This window comes from Lepidochelys kempii, chromosome 4 (assembly GCF_965140265.1).
Source record: "Lepidochelys kempii isolate rLepKem1 chromosome 4, rLepKem1.hap2, whole genome shotgun sequence".
NCBI lineage: Eukaryota > Metazoa > Chordata > Testudines > Cheloniidae > Lepidochelys > Lepidochelys kempii.
Window position 1 is genome coordinate 79371668 of NC_133259.1, and position 20393 is coordinate 79392060.

The 20393-nt window shown below is 41.9% G+C and overlaps 1 protein-coding gene across 9 annotated transcripts in view; it reads right to left on the minus strand.

Moving 5' to 3' along the window:
* The window catches only part of IRF2 (interferon regulatory factor 2), a 65208-nt gene extending 46608 nt beyond the window's left edge, over positions 1-18600 (minus strand). For 4 of the 9 annotated variants that reach the window (XM_073341786.1, XM_073341785.1, XM_073341778.1 and 1 more), the window contains exon 1: positions 17897-18287. In XM_073341786.1, coding sequence (XP_073197887.1) covers positions 17897-17938 — 42 coding nt within the window. In that variant the 5' untranslated portion in view covers positions 17939-18287. The other 5 variants (XM_073341779.1, XM_073341787.1, XM_073341780.1 and 2 more) reach the window with 5 other exon arrangements.
* Positions 18601-20393: the final 1793 nt, after the last annotated feature.

A 20393-nucleotide genomic window follows, 5' to 3' on the forward strand; every position in this document is an offset into this window, starting at 1 on the left:
AGTGTACAGTTGTGCAGCAAATCTTTCTTACCTGGGTCATTGGATAGGTGGAGGCCAAATCCAACAAGATTCCCTGAAATAGGAAGCTACTGTGAATTGGCCTGTCCCCAAAACTAAGAAACAGGTTCAATCATTTATAGGTCTGGTTAACTATTACAGAAAATTTGTGGGCGGTTTCAGTGACATCGCTGCTCCTATCACAAGGACTATACCAGAAAACAAAATCAGAAAAAGTGGCTTGGTCAGATGCCTGTCAAAAGGGTTCTGATAAGAGCAAAAGAAATTGTGTCAAAGACGCCCATTTTGGCTAGTCCAGGGTTTTTTTTAAAAAAAACATTTAAATTGTGTACTGAGGTGTCCAACACAGGACTCAGAGCTGTATTAACAGAAATGGGAAGACAACAACAAGAAACACCCATTGCATTTCCAAGCAAAAAAACTCTCCCACTGAATAGAATTACTCGAATAGAAAAGTAGTGTTATGCTACTGTATCTGCTGTAAAACAACCCAGACCCTATCTCTTCAATAGGCGGATCATAGTGTTAACAAATCATTCACTACAAGTATGGCTCCACAGAACAAAAACTCCAGATTGCTATGATGGAGTATAGGTTTGCAGGCATATGATATGGAGATTAAATATATTGAGGGGTTGGAAAACGAGGCACGATACCCTATCCAGAAAAGAGGGTGTAGTAGAAGTGAAGCTTACATCATGGTCAGTGACCAAAACTTCAGCATCAGACTCACAAGGAGGGGTGCAACAATCGACTCCAGACACGCCAAAGGGAAAATATGTTTAAACCCCAAAAATGAGCAGTTAAATCAACTGATTGCATAGCGTACTAGATTATTGTTATACCAAGTAAGGTCTTCTATGAAAGTTTGTAATGTTCTGAACTTGATTAGTCATTATGAGATATGTATACAGACTGAGGTTATGAATCCATGTATAGGTGTATATAGAAAATAAAATTGTACTCAGAATTTATACTCCAAAATGCACTACACCTCATAGCATGGGGAAGAGGCACCTCCCAAGACAGGGATTTACACAAAACTTGCTTTAAGTAATGATCCATTGTCCAGCCCAGGAAGACAATGATGGACCATTAGAGTTCAGAGGAAGACACAGAGAAATCCAGGCTATCAAGTCAAGAGGGAATTTCCCCACTCCACATAAACATAAGTCACCACAGACTGAAAGAAAAGGGGAAGAGAAAAGAAAAAAGGACAGTCTTTCAAAAACAGGTTCGGGACTTAGGCTTGGTCTACTCTAGAATTAGGTTGAGAGACGTAGCACTTAGGTCAATGTAGTTCAGTCAACCTAGTGTCAGTGGAGCCTCATCACTGGGGACTCCAGCTTTCAGTGTCCCACAATACCCCACACTGACAGCTGGTGCGAGCACTCCTGGTGAGGATGTGCACCGCCTACAGAAGGAGCTAGTGGGGATGTATAAAAGAGATTTAATTACTGTGGTGGCCATATGTCCACATAACTTAAGTCGCCTTAATTTTGTAGTGTAGACTTGCCCTGAAGTTATTTTATCTACCCCCTGAGGGACAGTCTTATGGCAAATGACTGTTCATGAATGCTGGATCCCTCCTGTAGCCAGAGGGTATGCTGAGAAACTACCTCGAAGCAATAGGTAACTTAAATTAGAAAAGGGATTTTATTAAAGTATAAAAGCTGAGATTGCATTTTTACATTTTTCTGTGTAACTTGTGTGCTTTCCCTCACTATTTTATCTTTGAATCTGTGGTTTTTCTATTAAATAAACTTCATTTATTTTTACCCCAAGCAGGTCTCAGATGTGCAAACTGTGTGGAGTGTGCCAAAGTAAGCTGGTATCTGGGAGGTGCTTTCAAACCTTGGGGGCTGTGACCAACCAGAGGGGGAACATTCTGGTAATTAAGAACTTGAGGAGGATGTATTTGGGGGGGGGACCTGGAACTGGAAGGCTGTTGGCATCACCCTGTAGTGGAGTAATTAGACTGGTGAAAGACATCTTGTGGGCTGGCTACTGATGTCAGGGAATTGAACCACTGCCACACAGCACAAAAGCCCCCAAGGTTACAGGGCAGGCAGTGACAGAACCCCTTACCAGTCAGGAGGAGGGCGGGGGGGGAGGTCCCTAAAACAACATCACAGATTTGATCCTGCTTAGACAGGGAAACATGTATCACTAGGCATGTATCCTGCAAAGATTTATACACATGCTTAATTTTATATACAGCACGTAGTCCCACTGAAGTCAATGGGGCACTCATAGTGCATAACATTAAGTACAGGCACAAGTCCTTTAAGGATCAGGGCCTAAGATCATGACATCAACAACATACTTTCTACCCCCTCAAATGCATATGATTGTATGTGGTATTTGCAAATACTTTCAAAACAAGCTCTAGCCCATGAAATTTTGATTTTTCACAGGTAATATGACCCACTAATATGACCTGGATTAGAAGTATTTTAAAGATATAAATCAGTATTTTAATTGTTACATACATTGTCATTTAACTTCACTTTTCAGTTACACTGAATTAAGACATTTGAATCTTCCTGACCCTAAAAGCCTCTAATAAAGAGAGCCCCCCACCTCCCCTGTATAATTAGTGCTCCAGCAAAGAACAGATCAGTTGCATCTTGAGAAATAGTCAAGTTACATACTTTTTCTTGAATAAACAAAAGAGATGAAAATATACATAGATCAACTTTAGGCATAAGCCTGTGCTCCCATTCTGACCGGCCTCCCCTCTACTACCAATTCTTGACCTGTCCTTCGGTGGGAAAGAAAATCATCCTAGAAGGTCAAACTGACGACACTCTGCTTCCTTCCCCAGACCCAAAAAATAGTTCTGTGTAGCTTGAAAGGTTGTACGTTCCACCAAAAGAAGTTGGTCTAATAAAAGATATTACCTCACCCACCTTGTCTTGCTTATATCCTGGGACCAACACGGCTACAACACTGCAAACAGACTGAAAGAAACTCTACCATGGAACCAGCAGCATGGGACAAATAAGTGGCAGCAAAATCTGGTATGCACATAGGTGTACCCATTCTCAGTGCTGCAGGGGTTAAGATTTCTAATGAAGTTGTCTGAAGTTCCTGAGACTGTCAAACTGGAGATAAGATTAAGGAAAGTAAACAATCTATGCAAAAGACCTTGGATTGTTGGACAACAGAGGTCAAGATGAAGGCAGGAGCTATGCTATCTGGCCTGTTAATCTCAACCATTGCTGGTGCTTCTCTTGTCTTATTGAGGAATATTATTGATATGTTATCAAAAAGGCACTGAGGAAACTTCATTAATTCCTTGGTGATTTCCTTATAACTCCTGGTGGAAGGAACCCTCACTTGGGTTCTTTTTAGTTTGAAGTCCAATTTAACAGACAAGTGGCATCTTCTCATTCTACAGAGCCACTCCCAGTGTGTAGTCAGCATTCTAGCTCCTCACTGCAGTGATACAAATATATATTTTCCTGCTTCTTCCTCTTGTTAGTACTGCAGACGCAGCAACACGAAGCTGGATTATATTTCCTTGTGTGCATCACCAACAAAAATTATTCACTGCAGCCCAGAAAACGGCACATCTTACTTCCTCATTTATCTGCCACTTCTCTGCTTCCCTTGGTCCTAAGTCAAATACTAACAAAAGTACTCCAACAGTATTGTCATTGATCAAGGGAAAAAGCACTGCAGAGGTACAGGCTGATTTAGAACAGCACAGTGATGGCACCAAGACTTTAAGTCAGTCTCTCTCTCTCTCTCTCTCTCACACACACACACACACACACACACACACACACAGAGGTAGCTTGAAAATGTTTTCCCCTTCTTGAAGAAAAAAACAAAAAACTAACCCCCAAACCCTCCCATTCCCTCAAAAAAAAAAAAAAAACACTGAAGGGGCAAAGAAGGACATATCCCACGCGTATACTGAAACACACACATTACAGATTGCATGATAGACAAGTCCTAGAAACTGTACAATTTCAATCAACAGACTCCCCTTACATTCAGAGGCTATTTCGTCAGTCCAATAGCATCCCTGCTCCACCTAAAGAATGTTAACACTCCCTAGCTGGAATACAGACATTAAACATCAAAACAAACTATCATTTGGTTTCCATGCAAAGCCTCATTTTCCCACAGCAGAAAAGACAGAGCTGTTATTTTACAGTGATCTCAGGCATTATTAGAGAGCACCCTTGGATTGACAGGTTTCAGAGTGGTAGGCATGTTAGTCTGTCTCAGGAAAAAAACAAAACAAAAACCCCACAAGGAGTACTTTCTACTTGTGGCACCTTAGAAACTAACAAATTTATTTGGGCATAAGTTTTTGTGGGCTAAAACCCACTTCATCAGATGCATGCAGTGGAAAATACAGTAGGAACAATATATACACACACAGAGAACATGAAAAAATGGGTGTTGTCATACAACTGTAATGAGACCAGTTAATTAAGGTGAGCTATTATCAGCAGGAGAAAAAAAACCTTTTGTAGTGATAATCAGGATAGCTCATTTCAAACAGTTGACAAGAAGGTGTGAGTAACAGTAGGGGGGAAAAATGCATGGGGAAATAGTTTTTACTTTGCGTAATGACCCATCCACTCCCAGTCTTTATTCAAGCCTAATTTAATGGTGTCCAGTTTGCCAATTAATTCCAATTCTGCAGTTTCTTGTTGGAGTCTGTTTTTGAAGTGCACTTAGAGATTGTCCTGTTTGGCCAATGTACATGGCAGAGGGGCACTGTTGGCACATGATGGCATATATCGCATTGGTAGATGTGTAGGTGAACAAGCCTCTTATGGTGTGGCTGATGTGATTAGGTCCTATGATGGTGTCCCTATTCTGTCTATTCAAGGGGCACCATCATAGGACCTAATCACATCAGCCACACCATAAGAGGCTCGTTCACCTGCACATCTACCAAAGTGATACAGTAACTCCTCCCCCTCCCTCCCAGAAAGTCCAAGAGGGAGGAAGCAGAGAAGAGGAACTTGTGCAATGCTCCCTTGTAAAGTCGCTGCTCTTCCACAAAATCTTACATGCAGTGTACAGAGCAAGCAGCCAAATGATGTTATAAGGGAGTACTGCACAACTTTAAAAGAGCATGTTCCCTAATTGAACAGCGATGTAACTTTGAAACAACGTTAAGTGGGAGGACGTTATGTGAGGAGTTACTGTATATGCCATCACGTGCCAACAATGCCCTTCTGCCATGTACATTGGCCAAACCAGACAATCTCTAGGCAAAAGAATAAATGGACACAAATCAGACATCAAGAATTATAACATTCAAAAACCAGTTGGAGAACACTTCAACCTCCCTGGTCACTCAATTTCAGACCTAAAGGTTGCAATTCTACAACAACAAAAACTTCAAAAACAGACTCCAACGAGAAACTGCAGAATTGGAATTAATTGGCAAACTGGACACCATTAAATTAGGCTTGAATAAAGACTGGGAGTGGATGGGTCATTACACAAAGTAAAAACTATTTCCCCATGCTAATTTCCCCCCCTACTGTTACTCACACCCTCTTGTCAACGGTTTGAAATGGGCCATCCTAATTATCACTACAAAAGGGTTTTTTTCTCCTGCTGATAATAGCCCACCTTAATTAATTGGTCTTGTTACAGTTGGTATGGCAACACCCATTTTTTCATGTTCTCTGTGTATATATATATATATATATATATCTTCCTACTGTATTTTCCACTGCATGCATCTGATGAAGTGTGTTTTAGCCCACGAAAGCTTATGCCCAAATAAATGTGTTAGTCTCTCAGGTGCCACAAGTCCTCCTTGGATTGACAGAGCTTAGATTTGTCTTAAAGAAAACCCACACTATGTGAATACAGTACACCTACACCTCATTCACATAATTAAATTTATCAATTTTAAAATACAGAGCATACCTCATCTTCTCCCAGTTATCTAAACAAATATCTCACTTGCATTAGATCATATGTAATACAGAAACAGCAACTCAAATTACTTCAACAGAGCTACACTGATTTATAGCTGCTGAAGACCTGGCTCAAAACACATTTAAATGCATTGTTAAAATGTTAAATTATTTAGGGTGAAATCCTGGCCCCATCCAAGTCAATGGCAAAACTTCCACTGACTTCAATGGAATCAGGATTTCACCCTTAATACTTACACTATATTTATAGATCTTATCAGTCTCAACTTGATTTGTGATATAAACTGTAAAGAAAAATGAAGGGATTTAACTTGTAGAAATGTCGTTTACGAACCTTTTGAGGGAATAAATCAATACCATGGCACAATATAGGTTTTAAAGATATACTAACAAATTAACAAAGAAAATAGTAACCTGGAACAACAAGGACTCCACTTGCATAAAGCCCTAGTCATTGGACTCTATGCAGGTGAGATGCCGAGGATTTGGTGAACTCCATCTCCCTGAGTTGGGATAGCATTCACAGCCCCTGCACAGCAGTTGCAGATCTCCAAGCCCATCCCCATTTCAGCCTTCTGTACCAGCCTATACACGGCTGACAAGAATACCCTTCCTGTGGTGCATTCCAGTGCAGCAGCATTCCCAATCCCTCTCTGGCCATAATCCTGCAAAGCACATAAGCACATGTTTGAAGTTAAAGTACATGCCTAAATATTTTTGCAGATTGGGCCCTCTGTGCAGCCTGTACACACTGTTTCTTGCCCTGGCCCTCAGCACCACAGGTAAATTTCACCACTATTGCCCAAAGAATCATAAGTTTTGGGAAAATAGATTCATAGAATAAAACAAGACCTCCATTCTTTCCTTTTGACTGGAACCCAAAGAAAGTCCTTGGGAATTTATATCCAGGCAAGGCACAAAGAAGAGAGTTCTTAAAGTCCTTGATCCTCAATCTTGCCTGGGTTAACAGGGTATAGATTATTTTCCACTAGTAAGTATATGCAAAAGCAATTTCTTTCATCCTTGACATGGAGAAACCAAGGGAAAAATTTGTTCAAATCAAGAGGAAAATCTCAAGCTTTTCAATTTCCCAAAAGAGGGGTTTAATGACTGACGTTACTGGGAGTAGAAGCAGGTCCCAAAAAGAAAGAACCATATTACTAAAATTACATAAAAATATTATTAAGGCAGCTTTCTTTCCTACATTATGTTACATCCCTCACTCTGTGTAAGCTCAAAACTTGTCTCTCTGACCAATGGAAGCTGGCCCAATAAAAAATATCACCTCACCCACCTTATCCCTCAATCTCTAGGCATTTTAGAAAATGGTGTTTCAAAGTTATTGCATGATCCTTCTAGTTAAATGCAATCTGAGTTGTACGTGCTCAGCACCTCTCAAGATGCTAAAGCTATGTCAGTCAATTTCACTGTGTAGCTACACCCTAAGGAAAAATATTCTTAGAGTGGCAAGACATTCGGAGAACACAGTATTTTATGGCTGTTGTGCAAGAATTTTCCCAGACCGATGAAAATTAGGAAGTATTTTGTTATGGCTCAAATCCCTTTAAAGAATCACTTCTTCTGTGTTGCCCACAAGAACTGAATTAATAACATTTTTTTTTAATTACTCCCTTGTCCTGGTATCCCAGTACATCCGGTCTTCTCTGTGACTGGCTTTTCAGGCCCTTTTCCAGAAACAATGCATCTGCTTAACTTTATACACATGAATAGGCCCCCTGAAGTCATTGGGACTAATCACATGCATAAGCACCTGCAGGATCCCAGCTTTAGACTGGTTTCAGAGTAGCAGCCATGTTAGCCTGTATCTGCAAAAAGAAAAGGAGTACTTTTGGCACCTCAGAGACTAACAAATTTATTTGAGCATAACCTTTCGTGAGCTACAGTTCACTTCTTCGGATGCATGGAGTGGAAAATACAGTGGGGAGATTTTATATACACAGAGAACATGAAACAGTGGGTGTTACCATACACACTGTAACAAGAGTGATCAGGTAAGGTGAGCTATTACCAGCAGGAGAGAAAAAAAACAAAAACCTTTTGTAGTGATAATCAAGGTGGGCCATTTCCAGCAGTTGACAAGAACATGTGAGGAACAGTTGGGGGGGGGGGGGAATAAACATGGGGAAATAGTTTTACTTTGGGAGTGGATGTGTCAAAGACTGGGAGTGGATGTGTCATTACACAGTCTTTATTCAAACCTAATGTAGTAGGGACTGTTTCTGTTGGTCTCCTGTCCAGCACCAACCACCCAATCAATGTTTAATACACTATCAAGGATAAAAATAGGGTTTAAACCAAAAATCAAAAACAAAAAAAACCCCATGATCTCAGTCTCCCCTTAGTGCTGTTGTAGCAGCTCAGAGGGAATTAGTAAGGCTATGTTTACATTTCTGAAGATACCAGAGGAGAGAAAAGGCCAGTTTCAGTGGAAGCAATCTATGGAGTGTGTTGAAGGAGGACTTTTCAGGTAATTTAGCCATGGACTGAACCTGAGGTAATAATATAACTCATTCAAACAGTACTTGCTTCTCATGATTTGCTTTGTTTTCATAACATACCTTTCTCTGCAATACACAGCAAAGACTGTTTGCACCCTATACTAAAGTACAACCTAACGTTTGCTTAAAGGTTTCGTTTTATTGCCTGGGTGTGGGCTGTTTCTACAATTCTAGTTAATAACTAACCTGTACCTATACTACTGTCAAAGATAAGCATTCCTATCTTTAGACCACCAATGCCTAGCCACCTGGGAGGCATCAAACACAATCCGCTCATGAGATTGGGGCTCACTTCACTTAACTGAAAAGCACTGTTATTTTCCTGACACCTGTCTGGAAGTTTCATTATTAACAATAAGAATATGTTTATTCTTGCTCATTGAGTTCCACCTCTAAACTTAGCATTCTAACTAACCAGTAAAAATGAACACAGAATCATACCATAATTGGGGCCTGGAATGTTTTGAATCACCCAGACTGCATACTGAAAATGTTTCTGATGCATGGACTTATTTATGATTGCAAAAACAGCATATGAAAGAAGCAGATGTGTACACAAAAGACTGATTGAACCAGTGCAGTTATTACAAAGCTACCAGTTAAATCAAAATACTGAGATATTTATAAGAAAACTGCTTCTTTTCATGACTGTAGTTAAAGATTTGCATTAAAAGAAGCACCAAATATGAAATACTCAATATTGTCTCTTACTCAGACCACATGATGTAATCCTCCTTGTTGTAACAACAATGGCTTTTTCCACTGATACAGAATGTAGGAGGATGTTCTCTATTTTTTAATGTAGGGGGGGGTTTTTTTAGCAAATTTGTTGTTCTTCAGAGACTAACAGCAATAGAGAGAGCCTAACTTGTAACATGATAGCTATTTCTATCCTGAGACTTTCCTAAATAGAGATGATCTATAAGTGTCAAATAGACACTTAGATAGAGACCACCAAACTTATTTCACTTATGATCTAATAAGGAAAAAAATATATATCTAACTAAAAAGATTTTCATCCACCTTTCTTCCAAATTTCAACTCTCCAGAACATTCTTTGCATGCTAAGAATTTAAATTTTGGTGTGTTTGAATTTAGTGCATCTCAAAGACATCAGTCTGAAATCCCTGGAAACAGAAGTCTTCTGATTATCCATAGAACAGCTCCAACATAGACTGTGTAAGCTTCCCTGCACTGTCCTTCAACATAGACCTGGAAGGTCCATCTCTAGAGAGGAGACTAAGTCAGGCTTCATGTCTGTTCAGCACTTTGCTCCTTTGTTGAGATCCCAGCTAGCATGTGGTGGTGAGTTTTCTATTGTGAACACCTGTCCACAGGGAACTGAGTGAAATTCATTTCACATTATCAACCAAGCAGTCATCATCAGATGTAAAAATGTCACTTGTTACTACTGACCTGGCCTGGATCTGAATTGGTGACCACATGTGAAAAATTCTATATCCCGTTACCAATCCTATTAACTATTCCATTCTCAACATCCCAATAATTTTGAATACATTTTAAGTTACATAAAACAGTTGAATGGCTCACTGTCATCAGACTGACATGACTACTATCATTTTACTCAGTAAACATTTGTCATAATATTTCAAACAATTACCTCCACAAGTGAATAATACATATGGTATTGGTACATACACCTCAACAACTTCTCTTTTAGTATTGTAGAGTCACTGCATATACCTTCAGGTGAGAGAGAACTTGTCCTGGCCAAACTTTTCAGATGACAACTCCTTTCATTCTTTTAACATGTATTCGGGTAAAGGGACATTATCACGTAAAAATCACATGCAAACACTCAGTTATTCACCTAATATGACCTTAAATGATTTAAAATGACAATTTTTAAACTCAATTTTCGTTGTGCTACTTATGCTCTGTGTTTTCTTTTTTCACGTCTGTCAGCTGGAAAATAAAAGCCAATGGAGTTGGTTTCAGTTTTATTTATAGTTAGTTTCAATTTTGTTTATAGTCAGTTTTGTTTTCCGGTTTTTAATGTTGCAATGTTTGGATTTCTGACACTGCAGGGAAAGCTTATTTTAAAAATCTGTTTTCATTTTCTCTTCTTTCTCACGTGGGCTCTTTTTTTAAAAAAAAAAGTGGAAACATTTTTATTGGACAAGGTTTTTATAAAAAAACTTAATGTTCATGTCAAATTTAAGTCAACAATGTCCCTTTAAGAGGTACTATAATTCACATCTGCTCAAAGAAACATTCATTCTGACAATTTAACATGTGATCTTGAAACTAAGACCTGCCAGCCTACACAATGCAGGCAAAAGTTGGCTGCAGGAAGGGAAAATTTTAAAGGCCATGTCTATATGTACAGCACTGCAGCTGCACCAATGAAGCATGTCTGGTGAAGACGCTCTATGCTGACGAGAGAGAGCTCTCCTGTCGGCATAATAAAACCACTTCTGCAAATAGCAGAAGCTATGTCGATGGGACAATCTCTCCCACCGACATAGCACTGTGCACACAAACACGTCAGTGTAACTTACGTTGCTCAAGGGAATGGTTTATTCACGTCCATGAGTGACATAAATTATGCTCGCATAAGCTGTAGTGTAGCCATAGCCAAGCTCTGTAAACTAGCGGGACAACTAATTTCTCCCCTGCCACATGGTACTACTTGGGAAGTAAAGTGTTACACAGCATGAATACAGGTATCAGAACTGGGCCTACAATGTCTGCAATTAATGTACAATATCAATATGAATATAATGGGGTAAAATCTGCCCTTGCATTCACACACAAGCTCCCATCAAGGTCATGGAAAGCCAGTGTACATATCCATAGGACAGAGTTTGGCCAATATCTTTGAACTGCAACTTTCTTTGGACATCCCCTAAGAAATTATTGATTCTTTTATTGTACATGAACTTTAATACATCTGAAAATGTAAAGACTCCTATGATTCTAATTTACTAGAAAAAGGAAGGTAGGTGGTTGTTTACAGTAGTCTACAGTCTAACTGCAGTTAAAAGTAACATTTAAAACTTCATGTCTCTTCTAAAATTTAACTCCATCCCTGACATCAGGATTCATTGATATCCACAAACTAACCTTTGAAGTTTACTTGAAAACAGATGTGCTAGTTGTAACTCTCCAATCTGCTCTTCTCATGTGGCAAGAAATAACCTATGTCTATAGTGAATTAGCTCTTCTAATTGCACCACAAAATCAGGTGAAATATGCTGCAACAACTGAATTTAAACATTATGTACAATTAGAGTTTAGTTTTGTATAATGTTACATTGAGTGAAACCATGTCACATGCAAGAGATTTTTTTTAATGCATGAATTCAAACTACTCCAAGTTAAAATGTCTAACTAATGAGTGTTGTTTCCTCTTGTTTTTTCCTACCCCCCCCCCCCAGATGTTCTGGTTTAACTTGGATTTTAACTTGAAGAGTGGTCAGTTTGGATGAGCTATTACCAGCAGGAGAGTGAGTTTGTGTGTGTATGGGGGTGGGGGGGATGTGAGAAAACCTGGATTTGTGCAGGAAATAGCCCAACTTGATTGTCATGCACATTGTGTAAAGAGTTGTCACTTTGGATGGGCTATCACCAGCAGGAGAGTGAATTTGTGTGGGGGGGTGGAGGGTGAGAAAACCTGGATTTGTGCTGGAAATGGCCCACCTGATGATCACTTTAGATAAGCTATTACCAGCAGGACAGTGGGGTGGGAGGAGGTATTGGTTCATATTCTCTGTGTATATATAAAGTCTGCTGCAGTTTCCACGATATGCATCTGATGAAGTGAGCTGTAGCTCACGAAAGCTTATGCTCTAATAAATTGGTTAGTCTCTAAGGTGCCACAAGTACTCCTTTTCTTTTTGCGAATACAGACTAACACGGCTGTTACTCTGAAACCTGTCATAATGAGTGTTGTGTTTGCTGCAAGCTACCCCCGAGAGAACAAACAAACTAAAACATCAGTAGGTCACTAATTTAAACAAAATTGACTATCATTATGTTTAAAAAAAACCATATTTCTTTAAAGTTCAAAATTTCTGTAATACTTTCTCTCTAGACCATTAAGAGAACTAGAATACTTCAATCATTTACAAGAGGCTACATCTGAAAATTCCCATCCTGTTTTTAAAGGTTACAGGAATTAAAAGTGTTTTGAGCTCTATGAAAGGAAAGTGCTATGTAAATGCTAAATGTATAATTATTATGTGTAAATCATTAACTGGCATTTAAAGTCAATTTCTGTTTTTCTAATATTTTTTGTTGTGCTGTTGTAGCTGTCTTGATTCCAGGATATGAAAGAGACGAGGCGGTTGAGGTAATATCTGTTATTACTCCAACTTCCGTTGGTGAAAGAGGCAAGCTTTTGAGCTCTAGAGAGCTCTTCTTGGGTGACCTCACCCACTTTGTTCTCCTAATAGATATTTTTACCCTAATCAATGATTCTGCATAGCAACTTAGGACAGATCCTAATTAATAATTCAATAAAACTTTTGAAACAGTGGGGTAAATTCACTAATCTGATGATTCATTTGTCCTATGATTTTATCCACGTGTAATTAACACACAATGTAACAAAGACCAATTCTGGTTTATTACTCCCACTTTATTTATTTTCACTTGTAAATTTCCCAAAACATACTAGAAGGGGTTTTTAAGTTATCCACAGTCTTTCCATAATTGCTTCTTCCAATATAAACTTCTAATGCACTGAACAGCTAGCAAGTGTGGGGTTTTTTTTAAAGGAAAATTCTATATAATGTATAGTTTGTTAGCTGCTGGTCTTGTCAGCATGATTCAGACCCAGATTCTGCAAGCATTTACACACATGCTTAATGTTAGGTATTGTGGCACCTTAGAGACTAACCAATTTATTAGAGCATAAGCTTTCGTGAGCTACAGCTCACTTCTTCAGATGCATATCGTGGAAACTGCAGCAGGCTTTATATATACACAGAGAATATGAAACAATACCTATTCCCACCCCACTGTCCTGCTGGTAATAGCTTATCTAAAGTGATTTCCAGCACAAATCCAGGTTTTCTCACCCTCCACCCCCCCACACAAATTCACTCTCCTGCTGGTGATTTCTCACAAGGGTGAGAAAACCTGGATTTGTGCTGGAAATCACTTTAGATAAGCTATTACCAGCAGGACAGTGGGGTGGGAATAGGTATTGTTTCATATTCTCTGTGTATATATAAAGCCTGCTGCAGTTTCCACGATATGCATCTGAAGAAGTGAGCTGTAGCTCACGAAAGCTTATGCTCTAATAATTTGGTTAGTCTCTAAGGTGCCACAAGTCCTCCTTTTCTTTTTGCGAATACAGACTAACACGGCTGTTACTCTGAAACCTAATGTTAGGTATGTGTATATAGTCCCACTGAAGTCAAGTTCATGAGTTGTTGCAGGAGTGGGGCCTCAGTATGTATACCTTCAATACTGCATGGTCAGGTTACCTTAAATAACTCCTATGTCCTTAAATCTACAGTCATCACAGGACTTTGAAGAACTGAGTTTTTATTATGCTAATCTGTACTTAAATCCCTAACTTCAACTTCACAGTTACAGTCAGAGGAACCAAATAAGAGCCATACGCCTGTTCATTACAATACTAAAGTTGGACAAGGAACTGGTAATGAATAATTATCTTTTGCTTCTTTTTCTGCACAGAAATTGTCTACAAATAGACCAAGATTTTCTTATAATTATTTGTTATCAGAAATTCTTGGTCAGTGGCTTGTTCACAATCAGTTCACTGTGAATATTCAGTGTTCAAAATTTTAAATTGAACTGTTCTGAATGGACACAAGTCACATAGTAAGTTTCTCCTCTCTGACTAGATAAGCATAACTCAGAATTAGGCCACCACTGTGGACACACACAACTGCAAATTCAAAATGTGTTTTCATCAAATATTCTGCAATATTTGATAAAAAAGAATACAGTATGGGTCAGATTCACTCATATGGCTTGACTGCTTATGACATTCAAGCAACACAAAGCAGTCATAAACCCGATTTAACTGATCAATGATCAGTTAATCTTGGTTAACAGCAGCTTTACATAACTGAAGTGGTGCAAGGCAGCTAGAATGTACTAGTGAATCTGGTCCCTTGTGCCTACCGCCAGCAATCTGTAGCATTTATATCAAAGCAGACACCACCATGCTTTTATGGCTCTAATTTAAAACTTTGTGTTAAAGGTCTGAACAGCTCAAGAGCAGGGAAACACTTGGAAACACTTAACACATGCGGTTACTTTTATACACGAGTAGTTCCATTGCCATTGATAGGACTACTGGTTTGCTTAAAGCCATGTATATGCATGTTTAAAGGATATGGATACAGATTAGCAGAGAAGGAAAAGGAAAATAAACAGTGTATTATTACCTATGTCATGAGTTTGTTTTCTGGTTACAAAATTGCAGTGCAGAGTACAACATATTCATTGCTAATGCAAGTGAACACTGTATCAAGAAAACCATTGCTCTCAGACTGAACACTCAGCTCTTCTGCTGTTTTATGCCAGTATAAATGAATGATAATGTAGACAGGGCCAATCAAAAGAATACTATCACTGAAGATTACTCAGAAGGCAAACTTATGGTACTTAACACATAGAGGACATGCAAAGAGCAGCCCAGGATAGACAGGCCTTGTTCATGCCCTAAGCAACATCTGACAGCAGGGGAAAGATTCAGACTCATTCAGAATGTTGATCAATCTCACAGAAACTTTGACTCTTAACTGTGCTGCTTTCATAATTATGTCACCATTTTTCCAGTTACAGTGAATTTAAATGTTGGTGCAGTAGTGAATTCTCTCGTCACAGTACTAGGTAAAGCATTTACTGCAAGAGGTAAACTATGCAAGACTATTAAAATATTTATTTTAAATGTATGTTTAAATGTAGAAGTTGATACTTCATCTCAACAAACTGGAGTGCTAGTTTACAATTCCTACCATATCTAAGTGACTGCAATCTAAAAGTCTCTGCACATCAAATTGTGTTATAAATTACAATCATATAATAATTAAGCACAAAGACTATGACACTGAAAACAGTAAAACTCTTCTAAGTGAGAATTTGATCCTGCATGCTGTACAGAAACAAAACCCCTATTGTTGTCATAGGGAATTTTGTTTGGGAAAAGTGTCCAGGACATGGCCCCTGAGCCTGATGGTGTTCACTTTGATTAATAATCAGATCCTAAGCACATCACCCAGAATGTGCTAGTGACAACCAATATAAATAACACATTTCAAACATCAATACCAACTGAAAGATGAAACTTCAAGTAGTGCAAGTGTGGAATATATTTTTTTAAAATACAAGACTCCAATCCTGCAAGCTGATCTATGTGGGTGGTACTCTGTGCCTATGCAGAGCCCCAATGACTTCAATAAGGCTCCCTGCAGATACTAGAGATCTGCCTGGGTGAATCAACTTGGTAGCTTAGTGCACGAAGGGCACATGACAGAAATACTTTTTCAGTCACGTTTTACAGGACATTGCTGTCCCATTTATTTCACAATTCCAACACACACAACAGAAACGCAAACAAAAACAAAAACAAAAACCAAACCCAGTGTTATTATCTAGAGCTGCTTTTACAAGCATTTAATACCACAGTAATAGCTGCTATAGAAAGATCTTAGATTCAAAGTGTGTATTATGGTCATATAAAATCTTATAAAGGCAATTGGCCACATCTACAGACCCATGTCTCAAGGACATTTTGCTTCTGTTTATGCTAGGAAAATTACCCATACTTGTCAATGAGCATTTTAGAATGTAAACTTGCTGGGGAATGAACTAGGAATTTCTCTGTGTTCTGCATATTTTTGTACTCAATGCATAAGGCAGGTTCCCCAAGGTCTGCCTTGATGGGACTTCCTACAACTATAGCTATTATCAGTAATGCCTTGAAGGGCATTTTTCACAGCTTTCCCACTAGACATACCAATGTTGGAAGCCCTAGTATAGGCACCCACCATCTGCCACAGGTGTTTTAAGCACCCTATCACCTAACTGGCTCAATGCAGGTCTACTGACAACCATGCTTGGGTAGGAAATGGCAGTTTAGATACTCCAAGCAGGGCTGTTACTGGCCCAAGTTATAGACCAACAGTCACAAGAGGTCTCCCAACACTGCTAACAGCAGGGGAACTGAGCCAGCAAATATGTGGATCATTTTCCCTAGTACAGCCCGGGCTTTTCAAGGGGAAAGGTTGTTTGGCGGCTAGTATAGGCAGGGCCAAACTGTGCTCTAGGCCCAGTGCACGTAGGTGCGTTTCTAACAGGGACGGGAGGGGACTCTCCCCCTCTGTTTTTGGGCAGCGCCAGGCGGAGGAAGTAAGCCCTGACCCTCATCACGTGCCCGCTGGAATACAAGCGGCAGCCCCCAGGCCAGGGCTGCAGCGCGCGGCCTGCAGCGAGTCAGGAAGGGGGCTGGGCCCGATCCACACGGCTAGCAGTGCCCACGCTCTGTCCCTCTCCCCGGCTGGCGGGACGGGGACAGCCAGGGTCAGCATCTCCGCAGCAGAGCCAGGGCCTGGCCGCCCGGCGCGGAAGGGGGAAAAGACCCAGGCGGCCGCTGCGACCCCTGCCCCGGGAGCGCCGCCGGCCCGCGCGCCGCCCGCCAGAGCCCGAACGCCGGCGGCGGCCAGTGGCGCGCGGCAGGCCCCCGGGCTCGGCCCCGCCATGGGGCACGAGAGGCGCCTCCCTCACCGCCCGGCGCGGGGGAGGGGAGGACGGGAAAGGAGGAAGTGCTGGGGCTTGTATAACAACACCGGGGGGGTGGGGGAGTGAGTGACACCCTCCAGCCCCACCCCCACCCGAGCCCCTGGCCCCCACCCGGCAGCCCCCGCCTGCGCCCTGCCCTTGCGCCCCCAGCCCGGGCCTGCAGCAGCCGCCAGGCCTCCGCAGGGAGCAGCGGCCCCGCGGGACTCGCGTCGCCCCCAGCCCCCTCCAAGGCCCCGGGGCCGCAACAAGTGCCGCGGCCGAGCCCCGCACATCCGGGGATCCGCGCCCGCTCCCAACCCGAGCCCGGCCCGCCGCTCGCTCCCTGGGCCGGGCGGGGAAGGGGTTACGCGGCCTCCCCTGCCCCGCCCGCGGCGCACCGCCCGGGGGGCAGCCGCTGCCCTGCGCCCTCGCTGTGACTGCCGCTCCCTCCCCCGCGGCTGCTGAGCAGCACTTGCTCCCGCTCGGTCCACGTCTCAGCCCGGCTCCCCTGCCACCAGCATCGGCCCCGAACCGAGCGGGACCCCCCGCGGCCGGGGTGCGGATCACCTGCAGCCCCCACCCCGGCTCAGCTCCGCCACTCCATTCACCCTCCGTGTGCCGCAGTGACGGGAGGTCAGGCTGGCGCCGCGGGGGTGGAAGTTGCTGCTTTTATGTCCCTCTGTGTCGTTTGGCGTCTTTTTCTCCTCTTGCCTTTTTCTTTTCCCAGTCCAGCTCTCTCTCTCGCTTCCCCATCCGTCACAGCGGGAGAATTAAATGCTTCCCTCCTTTGTTTCCGTTGTTGATCGTCTCCCCGCATTAGACTCAAAATAAATTCAAAGCCTAAACCCTGCTGATCTGGACACACGGTCGGTCTCGACGCGGTCCGAGACAAACACATCTCCTTCCTTCCAGTCGATCGCCTTCTCAAATGCAAAAGTGAAATTAACCTTCCTTTCCCTAGCAGCAGCTTCACCTAAAATCATATGATCCATAACACCGCTGACCTTTTATTTTTAAATCAATATTAATTATTTGAGAACAGGCACTTCCTGTTTGCCAAACATCTGTGTAAATCCACATACAGAGACAGTAGTAGTTAAAAAATTACCTTGTTTATTCGCGGTATTTATATAATTCCTCAAGGTTAACGCTGTTGCCAGGGGATGCAAAATGGAAATGAAAACACTCAGCTGAATAATCGCAGGAGCAAAACTAAAAGTTACTCCCTCTGCTTTGGCTGAGAAGAGTCCAGATCGAAAGCAAAACAAGGAGAGGAAACTGCGAGGAGCTGAAGCTTGGAAATTCCCCCCACCTCTCCCCGGCCTGTTTGTGCGGAGGGAGGGGGGAAGCTGAGATGGGAGAGGTGCGGAAGTTTACCGCAGCCTTTCATTGGCAGACACAGCCGCTTTCATCATTTCTCGGAAAAGTCGATTTCATTTTCACTTCCCTCCAGCAGCGGCAGCGAGCAGCAGCATGTTAGTGTGTTAAAGGCAGAGAGAGACACAGAAAGAGCTTTCAGTTCCAGGGCACAGAAAACTAAAGACACAAGACCGCATTTTCCCCTCCTCCAAATAATCCACAAATAAGTGACTGGGAGATTGTTCTCTTCTAGGGTGGAGTAGGATTTGGGGGGGAAATGTTCCAGTCTCCAGATCTCTATGGAAATATAGATTTAAAGGGAAAGAAAAGTATGTGCTGAAATTGGACATGCACAAGCTGGAACATAAAATGGTCTGGAAAATAAACCTAGTGTCTTAAGTACATAAGAAATGGGACAAAATTAAAAGCCAAGTGAATATGGTTGGTTGAAGCGAAAATAGGTCCACAAATTCAGTATGCTTAATAAGCACAATGCAGGTCTGTGCTACCACTACATTGAGTATGTGCAAATGCAGCAGTTGGCCAGTGTATTCATGGCCAGCACATACTCAATTTCTCCACAGAAAGATCTATCTTATGTGCACTTTGACCATTGCATCTGAAAATCTTAAATTTAATTTTCAAGCCTTCCTTTAGTCTTTATTCAAAGCTCCAGTTGTCACTGAAATAATAAATATTTCTCCTCTGGGGTCCCAATCCCACATGTCTTTGCTCAAATGGAGTATGAGTAAAAGTTTGCAGGAATAGGCCCTAGGATTATTCAGATCTTTGCAGTATGTTGTGTCAGAAAAAACATGGTCTAGTAGCTAGAGCATTATCCTAGGACTCAGGACCATTTCCCAGCTTCACCACAGGCTTCCTGTGTGACCTTGGGCAAGTCACAGAGGCCTGGTCTATTAAAATTTATACTAGCCCATAGCTACATTGATCAGGGATGCGGCGGAAAAATTACACACTCTAGTGACACAGCTATGCAGACTAAACCACTAGGATAGATGCACTTCATGCTGACAGAAGCCCTCTTCTAATGGTTAATGGCATTTGGGGAGGTGGTGTTCCCATACCAGTAAAACGTCTCCTTCTGTCAACGTACGCTCCACTCGTGGGGGTGGTTTCTTTACAGTGCTGGGAGAGCTCTCATTGCTCGTGAAGACATACCCTATCACGTCATGAGTGGCAGTGGAGTTATTCCTTAAACTACAAAGGCAAGAGGAGTGCGACATGGATCTCGCCCCGCGTAGTAGCTGTGACAGGAGATTGCTTGTGGCATTCACAGAGGTGCTGACCATTGTGGACCACCGTTCTGGGGCTCGGGAAACAAGCACTGAGTGGTGGGATCACATCGTCATGCACATCTGGGATGACGAGCAGTGGCTGCAGAACTTTCGGATGAGGAAAGGTACATTCATGGGACTGGGATGAGCTCGCCCAGCCCTGTGGCGCAAGGACACAAGGATGAGAGCTGCCTTGTCGTTGGAGAAGTGAATGGCAATTGCACTGTAGAAGCTGGCTACTCCAGACTGCTACCAATCAGTCGCTAACCAGTTCGGAGTGGGAAAATCGACCGTCGGATGGACTCATGTTGACGGAAGTGTGCAGGGCCATTAATCGTATCCTGCTCCAGAAGACCGTGACTCTGGGCAATGTGCATGACATTGTGGCTGGCTTTGCACAAATGGGCTTCCCTAACTGCGGAGGAGCACTAGATGGCAGTAATATTCAAATTCTGGCACCAGACCACCTAGCCACCAAGTACATTAATCAGAAGGGTATTTCTCAATGGTTCTCCAGGCGCTTGTGGATCACTGTGGTAATGTCATGGGCATTA